At 48.4% G+C, this 19,829-nt stretch overlaps 1 protein-coding gene across 3 annotated transcripts in view; it reads right to left on the reverse strand.

Moving 5' to 3' along the window:
• The window catches only part of PTPRA (protein tyrosine phosphatase receptor type A), a 133,565-nt gene that overhangs the window by 22,611 nt on the left and 91,125 nt on the right, over window positions 1-19,829 (reverse strand). For 2 of the 3 annotated variants that reach the window (XM_074904274.1, XM_074904275.1), the window contains 3 exons: window positions 8,040-8,118; window positions 7,247-7,609; window positions 4,657-4,674 (listed from right to left, as the gene is read on the reverse strand). In XM_074904274.1, coding sequence (XP_074760375.1) covers window positions 4,657-4,674; window positions 7,247-7,609; window positions 8,040-8,118 — 460 coding nt within the window. Of the gene's footprint in view, window positions 1-4,656; window positions 4,675-7,246; window positions 7,610-8,039; window positions 8,119-18,193; window positions 18,387-19,829 lie in introns of all 3 variants that reach the window. The other variant, XM_074904276.1, reaches the window with a different exon arrangement.

A 19,829-nucleotide genomic window follows, 5' to 3' on the forward strand; every position in this document is an offset into this window, starting at 1 on the left:
ACGCTTGCAGTTCTCTTAGAGAAGGGACAAAGGCTCAACCCTCTGCTTCCACCATGGTCCAGAGCCTGGAAGGCATCGGGATGCTTAAATCTTGTCCTGGCACCTCTGAGAAGCCAGCAAACCATCTTCTGGTGCTTGAGGTGATGGTTCTAACTGTAGGCAGAGATGCTATATAGCAGCCTATAGGTTGTCCCCTATACATCATGCAGACCTGGGTACAGCCACATGGCAGAGAGGGACAGGGCTGAGCAGCCCTCCTTGCTCCTTGGTGTCAAGGCCTGCCCACAAAATGTGAGTCAAATTGAACAGGCAAGAAACTACAGGATCAAGAGAAAAAAAAAAAAAAAAACCAGGGTAAAAGAAATGGAAGCAAAGATGTAGAGTCAGTATTTCTTAAGTAAAACCCCCAGGACACAAGATGTGGAGCTCCTGGAAAAGTAAATCCTGCAAAATGGTCACAGGGGAGGAGCAGGGAAGAAGCAAGAGTTTAAATCCTGAGGTCCCACGTAGGTTTAAATCACAGGCCAGCTATGTTCCCTGCCAACATCGCAAAGAGCCTGCAGGAGCGGATCTGTGATGCAACTTTCACTTATTTTCCTGCAATATTTCCTTCCTGGTTGTGTTTCGGAGGTGGTAGAAGAAGCCACCCCAAACACATCAGCTTGGAGAAACCAGTAGAGTGTAGTCAAAAAATACCTTAAATTACTTCCTTGGGACTGTGTCACACACATACACATGCTTTGCTTGGGACAAGGCCAGATTGTTGTCATATTCTGCTCAGCACTGTGGTCCTCCAGCCCCATCCCCTGCAAGGTGCTACCATGGCAGTGGGGAGCACTGGGAGAGGTACACGACAAGCAGAGCACTGCTCCAGAGCCAGAGGATCCTCCTGAGCCCCAGGTGTCTCTGCTGCTTTCTGTCCATCCTCGTAGGATAAAGATGCATTATTTCAACCCATTCATAGGGAAATGGGAGGGGATTTGTTGACTGCTTTCTTCAAATCATGCCTGGATGCTTTTCTGGGAGGTAGACATGACCCTTTCTGTGCCCATGGGAACCTTACACAGTTCAACGAGGCCAAGTGCAAGGTCCTGCACATGGGCTGGGGCAATCCCCAGCACAAATCCAGGCTGGGCGAGGAGTGGATTGAGAGCAGCCCCAAGGAGAAGGATGTGGGGGTGTTGGTGGATGGAAAACTGACTGTGAGCCAGCAATGGGCACTCACAGCCCAGAAAGCCAACGGTGTGCTGGGCTGCACCCCGAGCAGGGTGGGCACAGGGTGAGGGGGGGGGATTCTCCCCCTCTGCTCCGCTCTGGGAGACCCCCCTGCAGGGCTGGGTCCAGCTCTGGGGCACCAACAGCAGAAGGACACGGACCTGCTGGAGCGGGGCCAGAGGAGGCCATGGAGATGCTGGGGGGGCTGGAGCCCCCCTGTGAGGACAGGCTGGGAGAGTTGGGGGGTTCAGCTGGAGAAGAGAAGGCTCTGGGGAGACCTTAGAGCGGCCCCCCAGGGCTGAAAAGGGGCTTATAAGAAAGATGGAGACACAGAACAAGGGGTAATGGTTTTAAGCAGAAATAGGGTAGCTTGAAGTTGGTCATAAATGTTTTATGATGAGGGTGGTGAAACACTAGACCAGGTTGCCCAGAGAGGTGGTAGATGCCCCCTCCCTGGAAACATTCAAGGCCAGGATGGATGGGGCTTTGAGCAGCCTGGTATAGTGGAAGGTGTCCCTGCCCATGGCAGGGGCGTGGGACTGGATGACATTTAAAGGTCCCTTCCAACCCAAAGCAGTTGTGATTCTATGGTGCAACCATCGGGCAATCCCTTCAGGAGGCATTAAGCATCTCTCCAGCTGAGGACCACTCTATCCATCATACCAACTCCAGGCATGAAGCGGGAGAAGGCAGGGCACTTCTCATCCCCACTGCCCCACTGGGAAGGGATCTGTCTTGCTGATATATCCCCATGGCTGTCTCAGACACGGAGCTTGAGCCTGGAATGTGGCATCACCCCTCGAACAGGTAAAGTCATAAATATTTGTGCAGCTTTACTCTCTTGCTGCTGGGGAAAGCATGCAAGACTTTTCAGTGAGCCTGCCAAGGATGCCTGACTCAGTCTCTCCCTTCCAGGCTTATGAAGGATGAACCATCTCTTGTAGCAGAAAAAGAACTTACAGATGCCCTAAAAGTCCATGGTCACTAAAATGGGATGGGGAAGGACGTGCAGCATCTGCAAGAGTTGGGTGCCGATGGGAAAAGCCAAACACTAATTTCCATCAGTCCGACTTCGCAAAAAATCCCCTTCTGACCCCAAATCAGAAGACCAATGTGAGCAGAGCCACCTGCAAACGTCCTTCCACACCACCCTGCTCAGCACCAAAGCTCCAGCACAGGCAGCTCCGTCACTCAACAGCCCCAAAGCTTGCAGAGATCTCTTCTGCTGATGCTGTTTTGGGAGGGGGACAGAAATAAAAGGGCTACTTGCTTCCTGCACGAGTCATATAATAGTTGTCAAAGTGTACTCGGTGTCTGAGATACACCGCTGGGAATGGTTTCAGGTGATAGTAGGAGTGCAAGCAGTAAGAGGCACAAGATTTTCACTAATTTGGATAAAAACCATTTCTCCGCTCCTCATCTTCAAAATAACCCTCAAGCACCAATTTGTTAGGAAAGCTTTTCATTTTGGAATATTGTTGTGAAGGTTATTACTGTAGCTTTCCTGATAAGAAAACAACCTATTTCCCCACTTTCCAATACTAGAGATTAAAAATCTTCCAGTGATTCCCAGGGGAACACACACCTGAAATGAGACGACGCGTGCTCCCGTGGCTCACCTCGCCATAAACCATCGCTCAAAATCCTCTTGAGATTTAAAGAAAAACTCCAGCACAAGCTCAAAGTGCTTCAGCTTCGAGCAGAGCTTATCCTGTGCTGATTAGTCCTGCAGAAGTCAGCGTAGCTGGATTTAACCTGCTGTGGTTTCACAGGTCTATCAAACCTTAAAAGGGTTTAGTGGCAAAGCCCCCTGAATCTAACAGAGACTCACTTTTTAAATGGAAAAGCCACATAAACTGATGGGAGGCTGATTCTTGCTGTAACCTGCATCAATTCTCTCCACGATGTGATATATTTTATATGTGATGTGATATATGCTGCACATGATGTGACATATTCTCCAGTGATTAGGGGGTATAGTTTGGGAAAGATACACTTAGGTCAGAAAAAGATATATGTTAGCTAATCCCACATCTAATTAATCCCACATCCACATGAAAAAAACAAAACAATTCTTTCCTGTGTCCTTTACACATCCAGAAATGATTACAACATCAGAGAAGATTGTTTTCTGGAATAAATCAGAATAGAGGCATTGACCGAAACTCCACCGTCTTAAAGCAGGAGAAAAATGACCTGAGGAGACAGAATCAGTCCCTTTGGAGTCACTGGGAAGACACCACATCCCCAACATGACCCAGGTCAAGTTTTAGTGACAGCTGTACTTAACGTTAACAGCAGCCCTTCCACTTTTTGCTGTCACAGTTTTGCTCCCAGTGCTGCTTCTTGGTGCCAGAGAGCCAGGAACTGGGACCAATCCCCCTAGAATAACCCTCCAAGTCACAGGACTTGGAAAATATTAATGATTTTATTAATATTAACATTAATAATAGCAAGAGTAATATATTAGGAAATAATTTTTTTCCCCATTTTTTGTTTCTTTGCTCTCAGGAGCAGGGATGAACAATGACAGAGATCACAAAATCAGACCCGAGTCATGCCAGACCCAAGGGAATTATACTGAATATTTCTCCAGCAGCTTAACAGTTATTTTAGAAGAATTCACTCAGACCTGCATCCCTTTTATTTCCTCTGCCCCTTTTATTTCCTCCTGTATATTTTCTCTGCGCAAATGTGTACAGACAGTAACTATCATAGAGCATCTGTCTCTTCCTCTGTACCATCAGCGGGACGGTGTGGGTCTGGCACACCAAGCAGCACAAAGCAGATCACTGTAGAGTTTACAAAGCTGAAACACCCATCAGAGCAATGCTGAAAACACACCGAGAAAGCGTGTCTCTATAGGGAGAACCAGTCTGGCTGCACCCTCCGCTCTACCCGCTCCTATCCAGCTAAAGCAATGAGTAATTGCAAATATTCTGGTAGCGGTGCCAGTTCTCAGAACTAAGAGATGGAAAAATGCACCTAAGTGCTATTATATTACAAGAAATGGATGTGTGCTACTGCTTGCCAACAGAATTAAGGAGAATAATAATTATTCACATCATTTGCAGAATTTGTCCGGATCAAACAGGGTAAGTCACAGTCAATAAAGAAGGAAATTTGCTGAATGGCTTCTTAGACTTTGGTCATCTGACTCTAGGGATGGTAATGCTGGTATTTTCAGAGCATTCAGCAGGAACTCTTTGTATCTAATAGGACATGTAGAAATTGGTACGGGATTGTTTATTTCTAAAAAGACAAGCCCAACAGAAATTAAGATATCAGTGTGTCACCAGCTCTTCTAAAGAGCTTGATAAGCTTGGTAAAAGCAATTTTGGAAGTGTGTCATAAGGAGAGCTATCTAATAGCAGTAAAAACATTTTGGAAATGTTTTTACTGAGGGCTTGACTAAACAGCAGTGAAATATAAAATTCTTACCTCTTCTGTCAGAGTTACCTGCAGAAAAAGAAAACAAAAGTTTCTTAGCAACAAAGAAATATACATTTTAATAAGTCAGGAAGGATCAAAGACCAAGACAGTAACAAATTTAGTTAACTCTCATCATCTTCTTGTAAATCTTTCCTTTAAAACACGAGCTACAAAGCTGGGATGTTAAAATGAATTTCAGCCTTCACGTAGTAACAAGGAAAAAGGAACAAAAAGCTCCTTTTTATCGTCAGAGAAAGGAGATGAAGCACAACCTATCACTCTAAATCGATAACACAGACTGTTTAAGCCTATAAGCAGCAAGTCACTGGTGTAATTCATTAGCATTTAAATATTTTAGATAACACTTGTGTGAAATTTTAACAGAGTGGCTGAGCCAAGAGTTCGATTAAGAGCAGCTGGGCTCAGGGATGGGGACGACGAGCATCCAAGGAAAGCCTCTACCCGCTGTTTTGGATGTTTCATCCAGAGGGAGCCAGAAGAAACCCGTGCCAGCCCAGCTCTCCTGCTGCCACACCGCTGGCACGGGCACCCCAGGCCCCTGTTTTACACGTGAAGAGCTGTGGCACAGGGTTGAGGACAGTCCTGGTAGGTCTGGAGAAGCAGGAACTGCCTGTACAACATGTAATTCAGGCGGCGCCTTCTGCCCCTGTCCCTCTCTTGAGCACCACTTAAATTTTCCATGACTGATATCCAAATTTCCCATTAAGATTAAAGGCAAAGGCAGCCCTAAAACTAATTTTGCTCCTTGACAAATTACTTGTAATAAAGAAAGAATCAGATTTGGTCATTTGTTCTTGGGACTGACATCAAGTGAGAAGCCACATCTGGCCTTGCTGGTGCAATGGCCAATGTGTTATAGAATACACCAAGGGAGTTCACCACAAACAGCACCCCAAGTCATAAAAAAAGTAGGAAAGACACAAAAATGATAAATTCAGTCCCTGGCTAGCAGACAGCATATTACAAAATCCAGATCTTAGCGGTACTTAAGGCTTTTGCCTCCATCACTCCCATTTGAAGGCTAATTTTATTCTAAACTTAAACCATGTATGTATCTAAGGTTACTCTGGACTCCTTTACTCTGGAAAAAAGCCTTGAGGACTTGTCTTTGAAAGGAAGCTGGATGAGCTCGGGGATAGCAGGACACTAAAAAAGTTGGGTTTCAAACTTCCTTCAGCCACATCCCTTCCTATGTTGGTAGCAAAACCAACTTCACTGCGGCTTCACGGGCTGCAGTTCCCAAAGATGCCCAGAGGAAGAGGGCAAACACATCTCATCGATGTGAAGAGGGGTTTAGATACCCAACACCCAGTATCCTTGAGAAATTAATTCTTAGGGAATGTACACTTGATATCTCCCTCCATTAACTCCAGTATTTTCTTCTTGAAGTCTTTTCTACCCCACCACCAAACTACCCATTCCGTTTTCCCACCAAATCCTGCACTGCCAAGGCTTTCACTATAAGCTCTAGCAGGCACTGCTGTTTAACTGTTGCAACTCACAGCACATATCAAATCAGGGTCTCAAACCATGGCTGAAGAGTCACAGAGCAGCTAAACTTTCTGGTCACTTAAGCCTCTTTTTGCCTGATTTTTTCTCTTAACTTAGACCTTAGAGCAGCCTCCCAGGACTGAAAGGGGCTACAGGAAAGGGGAGGGACACTCTTGATTGGGGGGGTAGGGATAAGACGAGGGTGAATGGTTTTAAATTGACAGAGGGGAGATTTAGATCAGATCTGAGGCAGAAATTGTTCCCTGTGAGGGGGGTGAGGCCCTGGCACAGGCTGCCCAGAGAAGCTGTGGCTGCCCCCTCCCTGGAAGGGTTCAAGGCCAGGTTGGACGGGGCTTTGGGCAACCTGGGCTAGTGGAAGGTGGCCCTGCCCGGGGCAGGGGGGTGGGACTGGGTGATCTTTAAGGTCCCTTCCAACCCAAATCATGCTGTGATTCTATCATTCTATGATCTACACCTTTCAAAGATTAAAATAGTCCAAGTAATGGAGTAAAAAAATGATACTGTAAGCACAGAACCACAGAGATGGCCACCTCTAGTCTAAGCCTTACAACCTTTAGGACAGGGACTGCCTTGTTGTGTGAGTGGTTGTAGAGTGCTAGAAAGCACTGCTTGAACCCACGGTGGCTATCAAAATACAACCAAATGTAGCAAAACTCTGGATAACCCAAGGTCTGCAGCTGAGCAGCAACCCAGAGTGATTTATTGCTATTGCCTACACAGACCCGTTACGGATCAACTTTTCAGCCAGCACCTGGGAGCTGTGCAGCACTAGCCCTATTTCACAGTCCGGAAACCACAAAAAACGATGAAATTCATCTGTGAGAAAAGCAGAACAAGATCCCAGGGTTACTGGTGCCCCAGCATCTTGGCAAGAAGCCCAAACCTTTGGGTAGGATAAATCTCTTCTGATCTGGTCAGTTCAGGGCGTTATATTGTTTCATATCACCATGGAATTTGCTCCTAAGTGTTTTCTCATTCCCTTTTGTTCAGCAAAACAGAAGAAGAGCAAAGAAACAAACCCGAAGGCAGGGTGGCCTGGAGAAGAAGAGGTGAAGGAGATGCTTACCGTTGTGGGAAGCAGAAGAGGTCTCTTGTGTTGTCACCGTTGCACTGAAATTCCTCTCTGTCGTCTCCGCTTCTGTGGTGGGGAGAGAGGTGCGTGGAGCAGATGGTGCCACGCTGGGTAGCAGGGAGGTGGCTGGGGGCACAGAAAGGGTTGTCCCCAGGGTGGAGGTGTTGAGGCTGACAATGGTGGTGTTGGGGGAGACCCTGGTGGCTGTGGTTGTAGGTGGTTTTGATGCCATGGTAGAAACAGTCACTGGAGTGCTAATGTTGAGGCTGTTTGCAGTTGTCGGTGTCCCATCCTCAGGACTGGCTGTAGGAGCTTTGGTGGGGCTCCTGGGGGAGGTGGGCACTGTTGTGGGTGGCTCTGTGAGAGGAGAAAGCACAAGGAAACCTCTGTGAGATACCTGTCTGCAACACTGGAGGGTTTATATGCTGGGAATTTGTGTGTCTGGAACTACAAGGATAAAACATCCAAAAAAATCCTGAGTCCAGGACGGGGATTGTTTTGCACAGCACTGTAATGCAAACCTTGTAAAAGCAGGTAACTTGAGAAGGTAACATGATATTGAGGAGGTACAAAGATTAGAGCCCCTGTAAGAGAGGATCAATATTTGTTAGAGGTAAAACCTGCAGGTCCTATTTATGAGCACCTGCAGCCCATCACCCTCTTTCCAATACTTTATATTACAATTAAGTGAAAGGCACGAGTAAGTCACCAAGCGTGAGAGCACTTACTCATTTGATCCTAAAGATAATTTAGGGATGAAAGAGAGGAGACAATGAGTGTAGTTTACCTGTCGTGACATTGTCAGCACCTACGCTTATCAGGCCACTTCCAAGCAAAAGGAGAAAGAACCACAAATCCATGTTGACCTGGGGAAGAGAGCACAGAACAGTTATTTAAACCCTCATGCAATGTTATCCCAAAAGAATTCAAACTGGGGACACTGCTGCTGATCTTGTGTGTGTAGAGCTGGAAGGAAGGAGTGAATGCGTGGTTGGAGCCCCAGCAGGCCTGTGGATGGGAAGGATTTATGGATATGTTCATACGTTCCCAACAGGAGGGTGCATGGAGAGATCCCAGTCTGGTGGACCAGCCAAAATGACCAGAGATGAAGCAGAGAATGGATGAACTGTGGGAGAACACGAGAGGAATGAGCTATGAAGCTGAGCACCAGAGATAAGTACCTGGTCTTAAAGGAAATTAATAAGGTGTTCATAAAACATTCTGCAAATGAGTGTACTCTGAACAAACCAAAATGGAATACATGTGAAGACCACGGCAAGGAGTCTTGATCCAAAACGCACCAGAACCAGAGGCAGGGAACAATCATAGAATCACAGACTCGTTTGGGTTGGCAGGGACCTTAAAGATCATCCAGTTCCAATGGATGGCAGGGACCCCTTCCACCAGATCAGGCTGCTCAAAGCCCCGGGAAGGAGAGGTCAGCTCCTCCTGCGGGCAGTGCCCAGCAGTTCCCTGCCTGTTACTGGGTGCAGGTGGAACACCCACACAAGGCCCGGCTCAGCTCCATTCAAACCCCTCCAGACTCCCTGTATGTGCAGATGAAACAAACGCCCGTAAATAATAATTCAAGATCATCTGCAAGTGCAGGCTGCACATTCATTGCACTGTACATTTCTTCTCAGGAAACGTCCTGCAAAATTACAGGATGATGACATCAGTAAAATTGTTTCCCTCAGGCTTTCTCCCTCAGCCCTTTTAAATACAAGGTTTTTATGGTGATTTGTTTCCCCTGTAGGCCTCAAAAAGCTCCTGAGAAATGGGTATCATTATCTCCTCCCAAACAGATACAGATCCAGAGGCTGAGGCAAACGACAGCGAGATGCGAGACGTCATCGATCGTCCTGGCCAGAAGAGCCCAAAGCTGCCAAGCCCCACACCAGCACATGGCCTGGGGCCTCCCAAGGACGGGCCAGCATCTTACATCTGCTACGAGCCCAGAGAGGGCTCGGAGAGGGCTCTGCTACATGCCATTGACTGGCAGCTGCCGTATGACTCTCTTCTGTCCTTCAGGCTTTTGTCACGCATCCAGCTGCATCTTCAGCATCTCCTGGGAGAAGGCTGTGAGATCACGCCGCCAAGTCAACTTGAAACGCCGCCAAGAAAGGGTTTTATTCCCGAGACGCGATCTAAACCTCCCCCTCTTAAATACATCTCCTGTCGTTTGTTCTCGTTGTATTTATTTAAATCTACTTCAATCTAGACCCATCCCAAACTCTGGGCAAAAAGACAACACTGAAGTCATCAACATGCTGGAAACGATATCAGAAATACAAGATCCTCCCCACCCCACCCGGGAGTATCCTCCCACCAGCACCACCCACTTACATGTTTTTCCTCCCCCTGAAAGAAAACCTGGCAAAAATCAAACTTACTCAGTGACCAAAAGGTCAGACAAACCCTGAACCAGAAGGAAATCAAGCTCCAGAGATAAGACCTTTCCTTCAGCTCCCTCCACGGCCAGTCCTGAGGCAGGGCTTTCTCCAAAGGGTCCCACTGGTGTAAGCAGCCAACTTTCCAGAGGGTTTCATCACTGGTTAAAATATTTGTCTGGATGAATTTGAACTGATTCAGTCCTCCAGCTGCTGGCAAGAGCAGGACTGGTCCTGCAATGCCTCCCTCAAGGCCCTGCTCCATGGTGGGATGTCTGGAAAACCCACAATCAGTAGAGTTTTGATGATACGTTCCACTCTTGGTGCTTGTTGAGGCCACTCAACAAGCAATCGCACTCTGAAACTGAGATGGTCCTAAGCCAAATTAGTTTTCCACCCTCTCAGTCTAGGAAATGGAGCTTGAGTCCTCCCTGTGCTTAATTTTAACCAAGAAGCACATGGAGCTGCACTGCCAGCAAGAATGAGAACAAATTGGTGCAGGAGACAGATCCTTTGAGCATTCCACTGTGGAAACCCACAGAAATAGGGCGTTCCTCACAATTGGACTCACGTGCAAAGGCAGCAGGACCCTAGTGAATCTCACTAGGCGAATTCACCCACAGTGAATCTCCAAATGAACATAACGGCGGCACTGACACTCCTGAAACCTTGCAAGGGTTGATGAAAGCTCCATGGTCTCAGCATTGCAACCGCTTCCCTCACCAGGAACCCATCACTACCACAAGAAGAAAACAATAACAAGGTAACGGGAAAGACCTGGCTTTTCTGCAAACACTCCTAGGTAAAAAAAGTGACCGTTCACCATGTTTTGGTGAATATTTGTATACAAATGCCATTCTCCTAGGTGGATGTGGCTCCATTTCTCTTTGCCCTGCCCTGTTTCTCAAAATGAGAGTTCCTGTTCATTTGGGAATCCACTCATTTGAGATCCCATTCATTTGGGATCATGTTCACAGAATCATCTGGGTTGGAAAAGCCCTTGCAGCTCCTCCAGCCCAATCATGAACCTCACCTTGACCGTTCCCAACTCCCCCAGATCCCTCAGCGCTGGCTCAGCCCGACTCTTCAACCCCTCCAGGGATCCCGGGGACTCCCCCCTGCCCTGGGCAGCCCATTCCAACGCCCAACAGCCCCTTCTGCACAGAAATCCTTCCTCAGAGCCAGCCTGACCCTGCCCTGGGCAGCTTGAGGCCATTCCCTCGGGGCCTGGCGCTGGCTCCTTGGCTCCAGAGACTCATCCCCCCTCTCTGCCCCCTCCTGGCAGGGAGTTGCAGAGGGCCAGGAGGTCTCTCCTCAGCCTCCTCTTCTCCAGACTAAGTTCATTTGGGATTCTGCTCATTTGGGATCCCATTCATTTGGGAACCTGCTCATCTGGGATTCTGACAGCTATGCCAGCACTAGCTCCACAATGGCAGTTTGCTCCAAGAGCATCCCTAATGGGGATGCTCCCATCATGTTGGCATCCTACCAGCTCCTCGCACTGAGATCTTGCTCCTCGCTGCTTGGCCCATAATTAGCTGATCATTGGAAAACCCTACAGATCTAAGTCTCTTCCAAACCTTTCTTAATGGCTTCAAGGATCTTTTGAGGAGGTTGCTCCAGCTCTTGCAGCATACCTCAAATACTGTGGGAATGACAATTCATGGTGACACAGAAAAGGGGTGGCAGAGCTGGGACTGGACTGCAGGGTGCCTGGTTCCTCTCCCATCTGTGGTCCCTGAAGTCCTCTTGAGAAAGTTAAGAAAGGGAAGACCGATGCGTTAGCCCATATTGACACCCCCCCCCCCCCCTCTAAGGCCAACAGCTGAAAGTCCTGTTGGCTCTTCTCCTCCATTCTCAACACTTTTTCCTTGGTGTCAACAGCAGGACATGGAGGGTAGGTGGAAGGAAGTAAAAGCTGTGAATCCCCTCTTCTTTCTGCCTTCTGTTGTGGAGAAGTAAACCCCATACAATAAATGAGCTTGGTTTTATTTCCATGACCGGGGTTGGAGCTAGGTGATATTTTAAGGTCCCTTCCAACCCAAACCCTTCTATGATTGCTGCACGCATGAGAGCTGCAGGCAATTCCTGGACCAGCCATGGGTATTGGCTGCACAACCCCTTTGGGATGATCATAGAATTATCAAATGATTTAGGTTGGAAAAGACCCTTAAGATCATCAGTCTGACCACTGATGCTGGTCCCTTCTTCACTGAGCTGGCAGCACAGCTCTGATGCCCTGGATGACATCAGTGGGCAGGTAGCTGCCTGCCTTAAAAACCCCCTTGATATTAACATTTAATAAGTTCATTGATCCTTGAGCAGATTGCATTAGGAGGAAAGGGTTGGCAAGGGGACAGAATATCAAATTACCCCGAGCCTTGCCCCGTTTTTGTGAAGAAAGCTGGATGCAGTGCGGATCCTGAGTTTTTACGGCTTTATTACTGTGAATGTCAAAAGAAACAGGACGCTGGGCAGCCCTGAGAGCATCCCGACAAAAATCCTGGGAGCTGCTCCTGTGACCGGCAATCAGCTGCCAGCGCCGCTTTATCACCTTAAAACCGGATCTGGAGCAGAGAGCAAGCAAAAGAGCCCTGCGCAAGGGGAGGGCTGTGCCAGCCCAGCTCCCAGCCCCGGCTATTAAACACTCCCTATTCCCAAATGCAGTATAAATAAATGCCAGCAGTACGTCGTTACCCGCTTCTTAACATAAAAGGCCTCGAGAGTCCTACCCCAAAGCTGGAGAAACCCGAGTCTCCCTTCCCCCTCGGCTCCCTCCCTGCTGGTTTCGGAAACGGAGAGGAAATACTTGTAATGTTATCAACATAAACACAGCTCTTGGCCGGCTGCAACATCCTGCGAGCTCTGCAGAAAAACACCCTGACGTCACGGCGCCGGCTCTACCGAGGAGAAAGGAACCGGCTTCGGCACCGCTGCCCCGCCGGGTTGGGATGCTCAGCATTGTGTCTTCGTTTTAAACCTTCCTTTTAGGGTTAGAAACCTGAAAAATTGCTACCGGCGTTTCCAGCAATATTTTTTTATATCTATATATTTTTATATCTATGTATTTTTTTATCTATCCCGTATGCTGCTCAGAAGCTTCCTATAGGAAAGGCTGGGTTTGAGGCTGCAGGACGTACGTTTTAAAATAAGCGGATCTTGTCAAGATGATTGATGCTGAGGGGGAAAAAAAGAAGAAATAATCTCTTTATAAAATAATAAGTAGCTTAAAAATAGTCCTTGTGTGTGCTGCTGCTATGGGGGGGGGGGGGGGTTGGTTGCAGGACCACCTCCCTGTGCTTCCAGAAAGCAAAGAATTAGTATTCAGGGCTGTAGAAACTGCCCAGATCCTACTGGGATACAGCCATGAACCATCAAAGGCAGGATTTACCCCCACCGCTGACATTCCTAATTCCTGGAAAATGAGGCAATCTTTTTCTGTGGGTGAGGAGGAGACATGATCTGAATTCTACCTGGCTTTCCGGGACCCCAAAAACCACTGCTGCTATCAGTAGGATGCTAAAATGTAATGGCTCAACCGAGACCACCCGACTGCCTTGTGCTGGCCCCAACCACAGTGAAAAATAAAAAATTATTAAGATTGTTCAGTTTTCTTCTGTTTTTTTGGCAGGGAAGAGGGCAAAACTAGGAGCAAGGTTAGCATTTGCACCAGTTAGCTCTTTGAAGCAGCTCACAGTAGGACGAGAACAAGCATGAGCATAAAGAAAGGGGAAAAAGGTCTTTTTTTTTTTTTTTTTTCCTTTTTGGTGGCAGTAAGCCATCAGCATGGCTCAGCCACCCTGGAAAACAAACCTGCTGTTCCCTCTCCCCCTCCCTGCTCCTTTTAAATCCCGTTTGTGGTTTTGCAGCCTCTCACTGGAGCTGTGATCCGCGGCAGAGGAGAGCTGCACACGGGCTTGTCCGATGGCAGAACAATTTCACCAGCACTGGGTTCCCCTTCCCCATAACCCCAAACCTCTCGCGTTGGATGAGATGCCAAGGATGTAAAAATAATGATGAGGATGAGTCCTGCTGCTGGGAGCTCCGCACTGAAAAGCATCATACGAGAAATCACCCGGGGGCCAAGCGTTTTGCAGGGGGGTCCTTATGCTGTGCCCTGACTTCTTCTCTCCGTTAGCACCATGCAACGAGCTGCGTAGGCTCCGAACCATGTTGGGATGGCTAAGGGCTGCGGTGAGCTGGCCATCGCAGGGAGAGGAGCTGTTGCATTTAGGGAGGGAAGAGGGTTTTGTTGCACTGAGACGCAGTGACTAATTCCTTGCATGTGTCTCCGAAGCTGAAACGAGGCCTTTGATGTGTCACTGAATATTATTCCCCCACCCCACCCTTTGCTTTTCCACTCTTCAACAGAAAAGATGAATCACAGCAACCATTCACCCCTTCTGAAAATCCTTTTTTTTTTTTTTTTGCTTTTAAATAAACAGGCGGCTTCCACATGACCGACAGTCGCTGTAACGAACGGCACAGGAGGACGAGAAGCCTGCGGTAAGGGCTTGAGGTTTTGCTTTCTCCACCTGCCCAACCTTCAACAAATCACCACTTTTATGCACCTCACTACTCATGGAATGGTTTGAGTTAGAAGGGACCTTAAAGATCATCCAGTCCCACCCCCCTGCCCCGGGCAGGGCCACCTTCCACTAGCCCAGGTTGCCCAAAGCCCCGTCCAACCTGGCCTTGAACCCTTCCAGGGAGGGGGCAGCCACAGCTTCTCTGGGCAACCTGTGCCAGGGCCTCACCCCTCTCACAGGGAACAATTTCTGCCTTACATCCATCCTCAACCTACCTTCTTTCAGTCTAAAACTGTTGCCTCTTGTCCTGCCACTACAGGCCCTGGTAAAAAGTCTCTTTCAGTCTTTCTTATAAACCCCTTTTAAGTACTGAAAGGCCACAATAAGGTGTCCTGGAGCCTTCTCTTCTCCAGCTGAACACCCTCAACTCTCTCAGCCTTTCTCCACAGCAGAGGTGTTCCAGCCCTCGGACCATTTTCGTGGCCCTCAGTCCCACAGGCAAACACACGGACCTGTTTCGAAGAGCAACATCATCATCATATGTGCATGGAGGGAACCTGACCCTACTCCCACCTGGCTTTCTGGGCATCCAGAAATAGCTAGAGCTGTTAAGATGATGTTAAAAACTGATGGCCTGAGCTAGGATCAGTTTTCCTCGTGGAGGTGATGTTTAGTGAGACGTTGGTCTATCCCAGGCTCTCAAAGCACACGCTGGCAGCAGCAATGTGCGTGAAACCACCGTGGGTGGGTGTAGAGAGGATCAGGTGTTCACCAGCCAGAACTTGGAAGGAGGCTCCCAAGCTCCCTTTCCTACCTCTGCTGCCAAAACCTGGAAATCCCTGTGCTTCAGCCTGACCTACCATAAAAAGGCTCCTAAACCTGCTTTTTTACTCCATAAGTGAATGATGCAGGTTTAATTCATTCAGAAATATTTGCAAGGAACTTTGAGACCACAACTGAAAATAATTTACTGGATCTAGTCCTATTTAATCTTCATGAATGATCTGGAAGACCAGGCTGACTGATCCCTCAGTGGGTTTGCTGATAACACCAAACTTGGAGGGGTGGCTGATAACCAGGGGGTCGTGCTGCCATCCAGAGGGACCTCACCAGGCTGGAGAAATGGGCCAAGAGGAACCTCGTGAAGTTCCACAAGGAGAAGAGCAAAGTCCTGCCCCTGGGGAGGAACAACCCCAGGCACCAGTATGTGCTGGGGGCCACCCAGCTGGCAAGCAGCTTGGCAGGAAAGGCCCTGGGGGTCCTGGTGGGCACCGAGGTGACCCTGAGCCGCCAACGTGCCCTTGGGGCAAAGAGGGCCAGTGGTGCCCTGGGCTGCCTTAGACAAAGCCTCGCCAGCGGGCCCAGGGAGGTGATCCTGCTGCTCTGCTGAGCACTGGTGAGGCCACGCCTGCAGGGCTGGGTCCATGCTGGGCTCCCCAGTACCAGAGAGACACGGGCAGGCTGGAGAGAGCCCAGTGAAGGGCCGTGAGGATGATGAAGGGACTGGAGCACCTCTGCTACGAGGAAAGGCTGAGGGAGCTGGGACTGTTCAGCCTGGAGAAGAGGAGGCTCAGGGGGGTCTCATCAATGTCTGTAAATGCCTGCAGGGAGGGGGCAGAGAGGACGGGGCCAGGCTCTTTCCAGTGGTGCCCAGTGACGGGACCAGAGGCAACAGGCACAAACTGGAACAGAGCAGGATCCCCCTGAACATCAGGGAATCTTTTTGACCATGGGGGTGACCGAGCACTGTCACAGGTTGCCCAGGGAGGGTGTGGAGTCTCCATCCTTGGAGATACTCAAAAGCCACCTGGACATTGTCCTGGGCAACCAGCTCTCTGCCACCCTGCTGGAGTAGGGAGGTTGGACTAGATGACTTCCACAGGTCTCTTCCAACCTCAATCACTCTGGGATTCTGTGATTTTGTAACTTACTGTCCTGCAAATGGTTCAGTAGGCAAACCTGCGGGGATTTAGGCTCATAGTGGAGGAAGATAACATCCAGCACTGAGGAAGAGATCCCTACACTGTGCAGGATGTATCTTGGGATCCCACCAGCATCCCTCCAGCTCTATTGTGGTGTTCAGTGAACAAGCATTAGTCACTGCACACCATGAAAGCCCTTTGCTGTGTATGAGACAACCCTCATCTCCTAGGAGCCACTAACGAAGAGTCAAAAGATGCTCAGAGGAAATGAAGCCATTATAGCCTCCTCTAAAGGAGCTTGGAGCATCTCAGGACTGATAAGTGAGCTTCCCAGAAGAGCCCTGAAGCTAGGGAATTATTACCCCAGTTAGGAGATAAGAAAACTAAACTGATGAGATTTGAAGCAAAAGAACCAGAGAAAACCACCAATGAATGTGGATGCTTAAGTAATCTGGACATGAAGTAGTTCAGGCTCCGAAAGAGACACGGAAGTGTTGACAGTGGGTATCTGTCCTCTGGAACTGCATGCAGCACATCAGATCTTAGTTTTTTGTATTGCCTTGCTTTTAGGAATGATATCTCTCTCTGTATGTTTAAAACCAGGCAAATACTAACATAGGGCCTAGAGACTCTATGGTGTCATGCTAAAAACACATAAACAAAAGCCAGGAGATGTAGGCTCCATCCCCGGCTATGCCAAAGGCAGATCAGTGGCATGTCTAAGACCAAGGTGCTCGATGATCTCCAGTCCTTGCCCCTCGAGCTCCATGGACGGGCACTCCCGGCTGCCCCATCGGCACAGCGAGCAGAGTCACTGTCTGGAAGCTGCCCGAGTGCCCTGGAGGGGAAGAGCTACAAATACATCCAATTCTTTTCCTAATAATAATTCTAATAACTCTCATAATTAGGATGGGTTTAATTTGCCCTCAGCCACTCTTTTCTGCTGGCACTGAGGCTGTGATCATGGGAGCACGTGCCAGTCACTCTTGAAGAATAAACCAGCATGGTTTGGGGAATAAATTGTGCAGGGAGAGAGAAGGGGGTGAAGAGCTTCTTGGATCTGTACAGAATGACCATCTGAAGAGGGTTTCCTCAAGGACATGGCATCAAGGAGCATCAAGGTGGGACAGGGAAAAGCCGAGAGAAGGTGAAGTTCTAAGAAGAGGGAGAGTGGCGAGCTAAGCCTAAGGGAGCTGTCACGTCAGGGAGGATGAAGATGAAGGACCAGCTCTGAGCCTCAACCAGGAGGGAGGTGCTGGGGATGGAGGGTTGCGCTGCAGGCCAGGCTGGTGAGGGACACTGGGGCAGCAGGAGCTGTGTTGCAAAGGGGAGAGAGAGGTGAGACCTCCTCCTGGGGTAATTAAAAAGATCTGCCGAAGCAACACCCCTAGAGCTTGTAAAAACCCCTGGCTAGTACGATCCCGAAATCCCCGGTCCCCTGAGTTTCCCCCTCAGGATGGGCATTGCAGCTGCAACACGGCACTGGGAAGCGGAGAGCAACTGCCTGAGAGGCACAAGAGAAGATGTTCAACTCATTATTCAAAATAATGAATTAATAATTAAAAAGAAAAAAAAAGTCATCTAGGAATATATTGTTTTAAATATTCCATTTTAGGGTGTCCCCTTCTTTGTTCCAGGCATCGTTGGTAACATGTACAAAGAAAACATGAGTGCAGCTCACATAACAGCTATGAAAAGGACTAGCTGCTTTTGACTGAGAAGTCAGGATGAAGCATGGCCGTTATTTACCGTGACAACATCCCTACCTAGCAAGATGCTTTTTGGACAGTGAGCAAACGGTACATGGGGAAGAGAAACAAGCTTAAAAAAAAAAAAAAAAAAAAGAAAAACCACCAAAAAATGAAGCCCAGCATTTGGGCTCAGCCCTTTCTGCAGGAACGAGACGCAGTCCCAGCTCCAAGCCGAGACCAAGCTGGGGAGCTGGAGCGTTTGGGCGGCGAGTGGTCGGAGCATCCTGCTTAAAACAAAGGTGTCGGAGGGGATCATTCGCATGACAGCCTTAAAATCTCATTACAGAGGCTAAGCTCCAATTAAAACACATGCGTTCGGTCATGCAGCTTAATCACTGGTTGTGCTTACCCTGAAATCCGCCCGGGACACCTGTAGGGTGCGGGGAGCAGCCAGCCCGTCCCACGGAGCAGCCCCTGGGCTAAGAAAGTGCCGTGGATCCGTAAAATCACCAATTTACCTGCGGTAATTCTGCACCGCTGCTCAGTTCAGCCCTGTTGCCACAGTAACACTTCTGGTGTAGCCGAGATCACTGATTATGAAACTAGAAAAAAAAAAAATCAGAGGCTGCTAATTAGGATATACTCCAGTTCTCAAAAAGCTCCATATTAATGACATTATGATTGTGAGCGCAGGGAAAATAAAGATGCCAGAAAGCATCGCCTCGGTCAGGATCGGCGGCCGCCGCCAGCCACTGTTTGGGTCTTTTTATATCTGGGTCTTAAAATTCAGCTTGCAAATTCCCTGTAAATTCGGCTTGTTTTCCTTCTCTTTGAACAAACGTGCAAGACTCGGTGGAACAGTCTTTACTCTTTACATATATTTGCATGTATTAGACCAGAAAAAAATGTCGAGGATGATGAACAAATGGCGATAGCAGGAGCAGGGCCAGGGATGCATCCCCTGCATCTTGCATTAACAATATTTCTGTCACAGTTTGACAGAGAAAGAAACCAAAATCACAATTGTACCAGGGGCTGCAAGGATCTATAAACAAGGTTTCCAAACCAAGGGGGCTGGAGTCGAAAGCACTTTCCTCTCTGACTTTCATTTGAGTGCCAAAAGCATTCTGAGGCACGTCTTGTGCTGAAGGCTTCCAGCTGAAAAGACTGACTGGGAGCAGTTGTGCTGCCAGACACAAGTGTTTTTTAACACAACCTACAAATAAGATAGTGGAGCGTATTTCCAGGCCAAAGGAAAATGGCCCGACAGGTATTTCCGGAGCTTCAAACCCAGAGCAATGCTGCTTTAAATGTCAGCTCATCAGAACGCCTTGATTTTTCCATTCTCACTGGATGGCGAAGCTACCAAGAGGATGAAACGGTGATAAACAAGCCAAGCCAGGGCCCATAACTGCGTTAACTGTTGATAATATTCATTACATCAGGGGCAGACTCTGCATTTCTCCATCATCCAGGGCCACTGCATGATGCACAAGGGCCAGCTCTGGCCCTCAGCCAGCTCCACCGACGAGGACCAGGAGCCATCACCTCCGAAGGGGATGCAGAGGCTGAAATTCCCAGAGCAAAACAAACTGCTGGCAGAAGTCATGCCCTGAGCTCAGGCACAGCCCAGGGTTTGTTTGGGCTGTGACTTTATACCCCTTCATGTCAGCATAAGGGATTTCAGAAGCTTGAGCTAAAACTTTTGGTCCAAGTAAAACAGAGCATGGAGGGATATAGGAATGAGTTGGGAACTGTCAGTGTGAGGTTAATGGTTGGGCTGGATGATCTTCAAGGTCTTTTCCAACCTAGACAATTCTGTGAAGAAAGAGGGAAAGAAGAGCTCATCCCTGAAAGCAGCAAGGGAGCTTTCAGCAAGTAGAATGTAAATGTCTAAAGTGGGAAACACAGAATAATCAGTTGGGGGTGACCTAGAGACTTCAGCTACCACCTGGCTGATAGCAAGGATGCTCTTTTTATAAGGATCTTTTCCCCAGCCCAAGGCTATCACGAAAACAAGCTGCAGCTTAAATGCAAATGACTGC

Source organism: Athene noctua, chromosome 4 (assembly GCF_965140245.1).
Source record: "Athene noctua chromosome 4, bAthNoc1.hap1.1, whole genome shotgun sequence".
Taxonomy (NCBI): domain Eukaryota; kingdom Metazoa; phylum Chordata; class Aves; order Strigiformes; family Strigidae; genus Athene; species Athene noctua.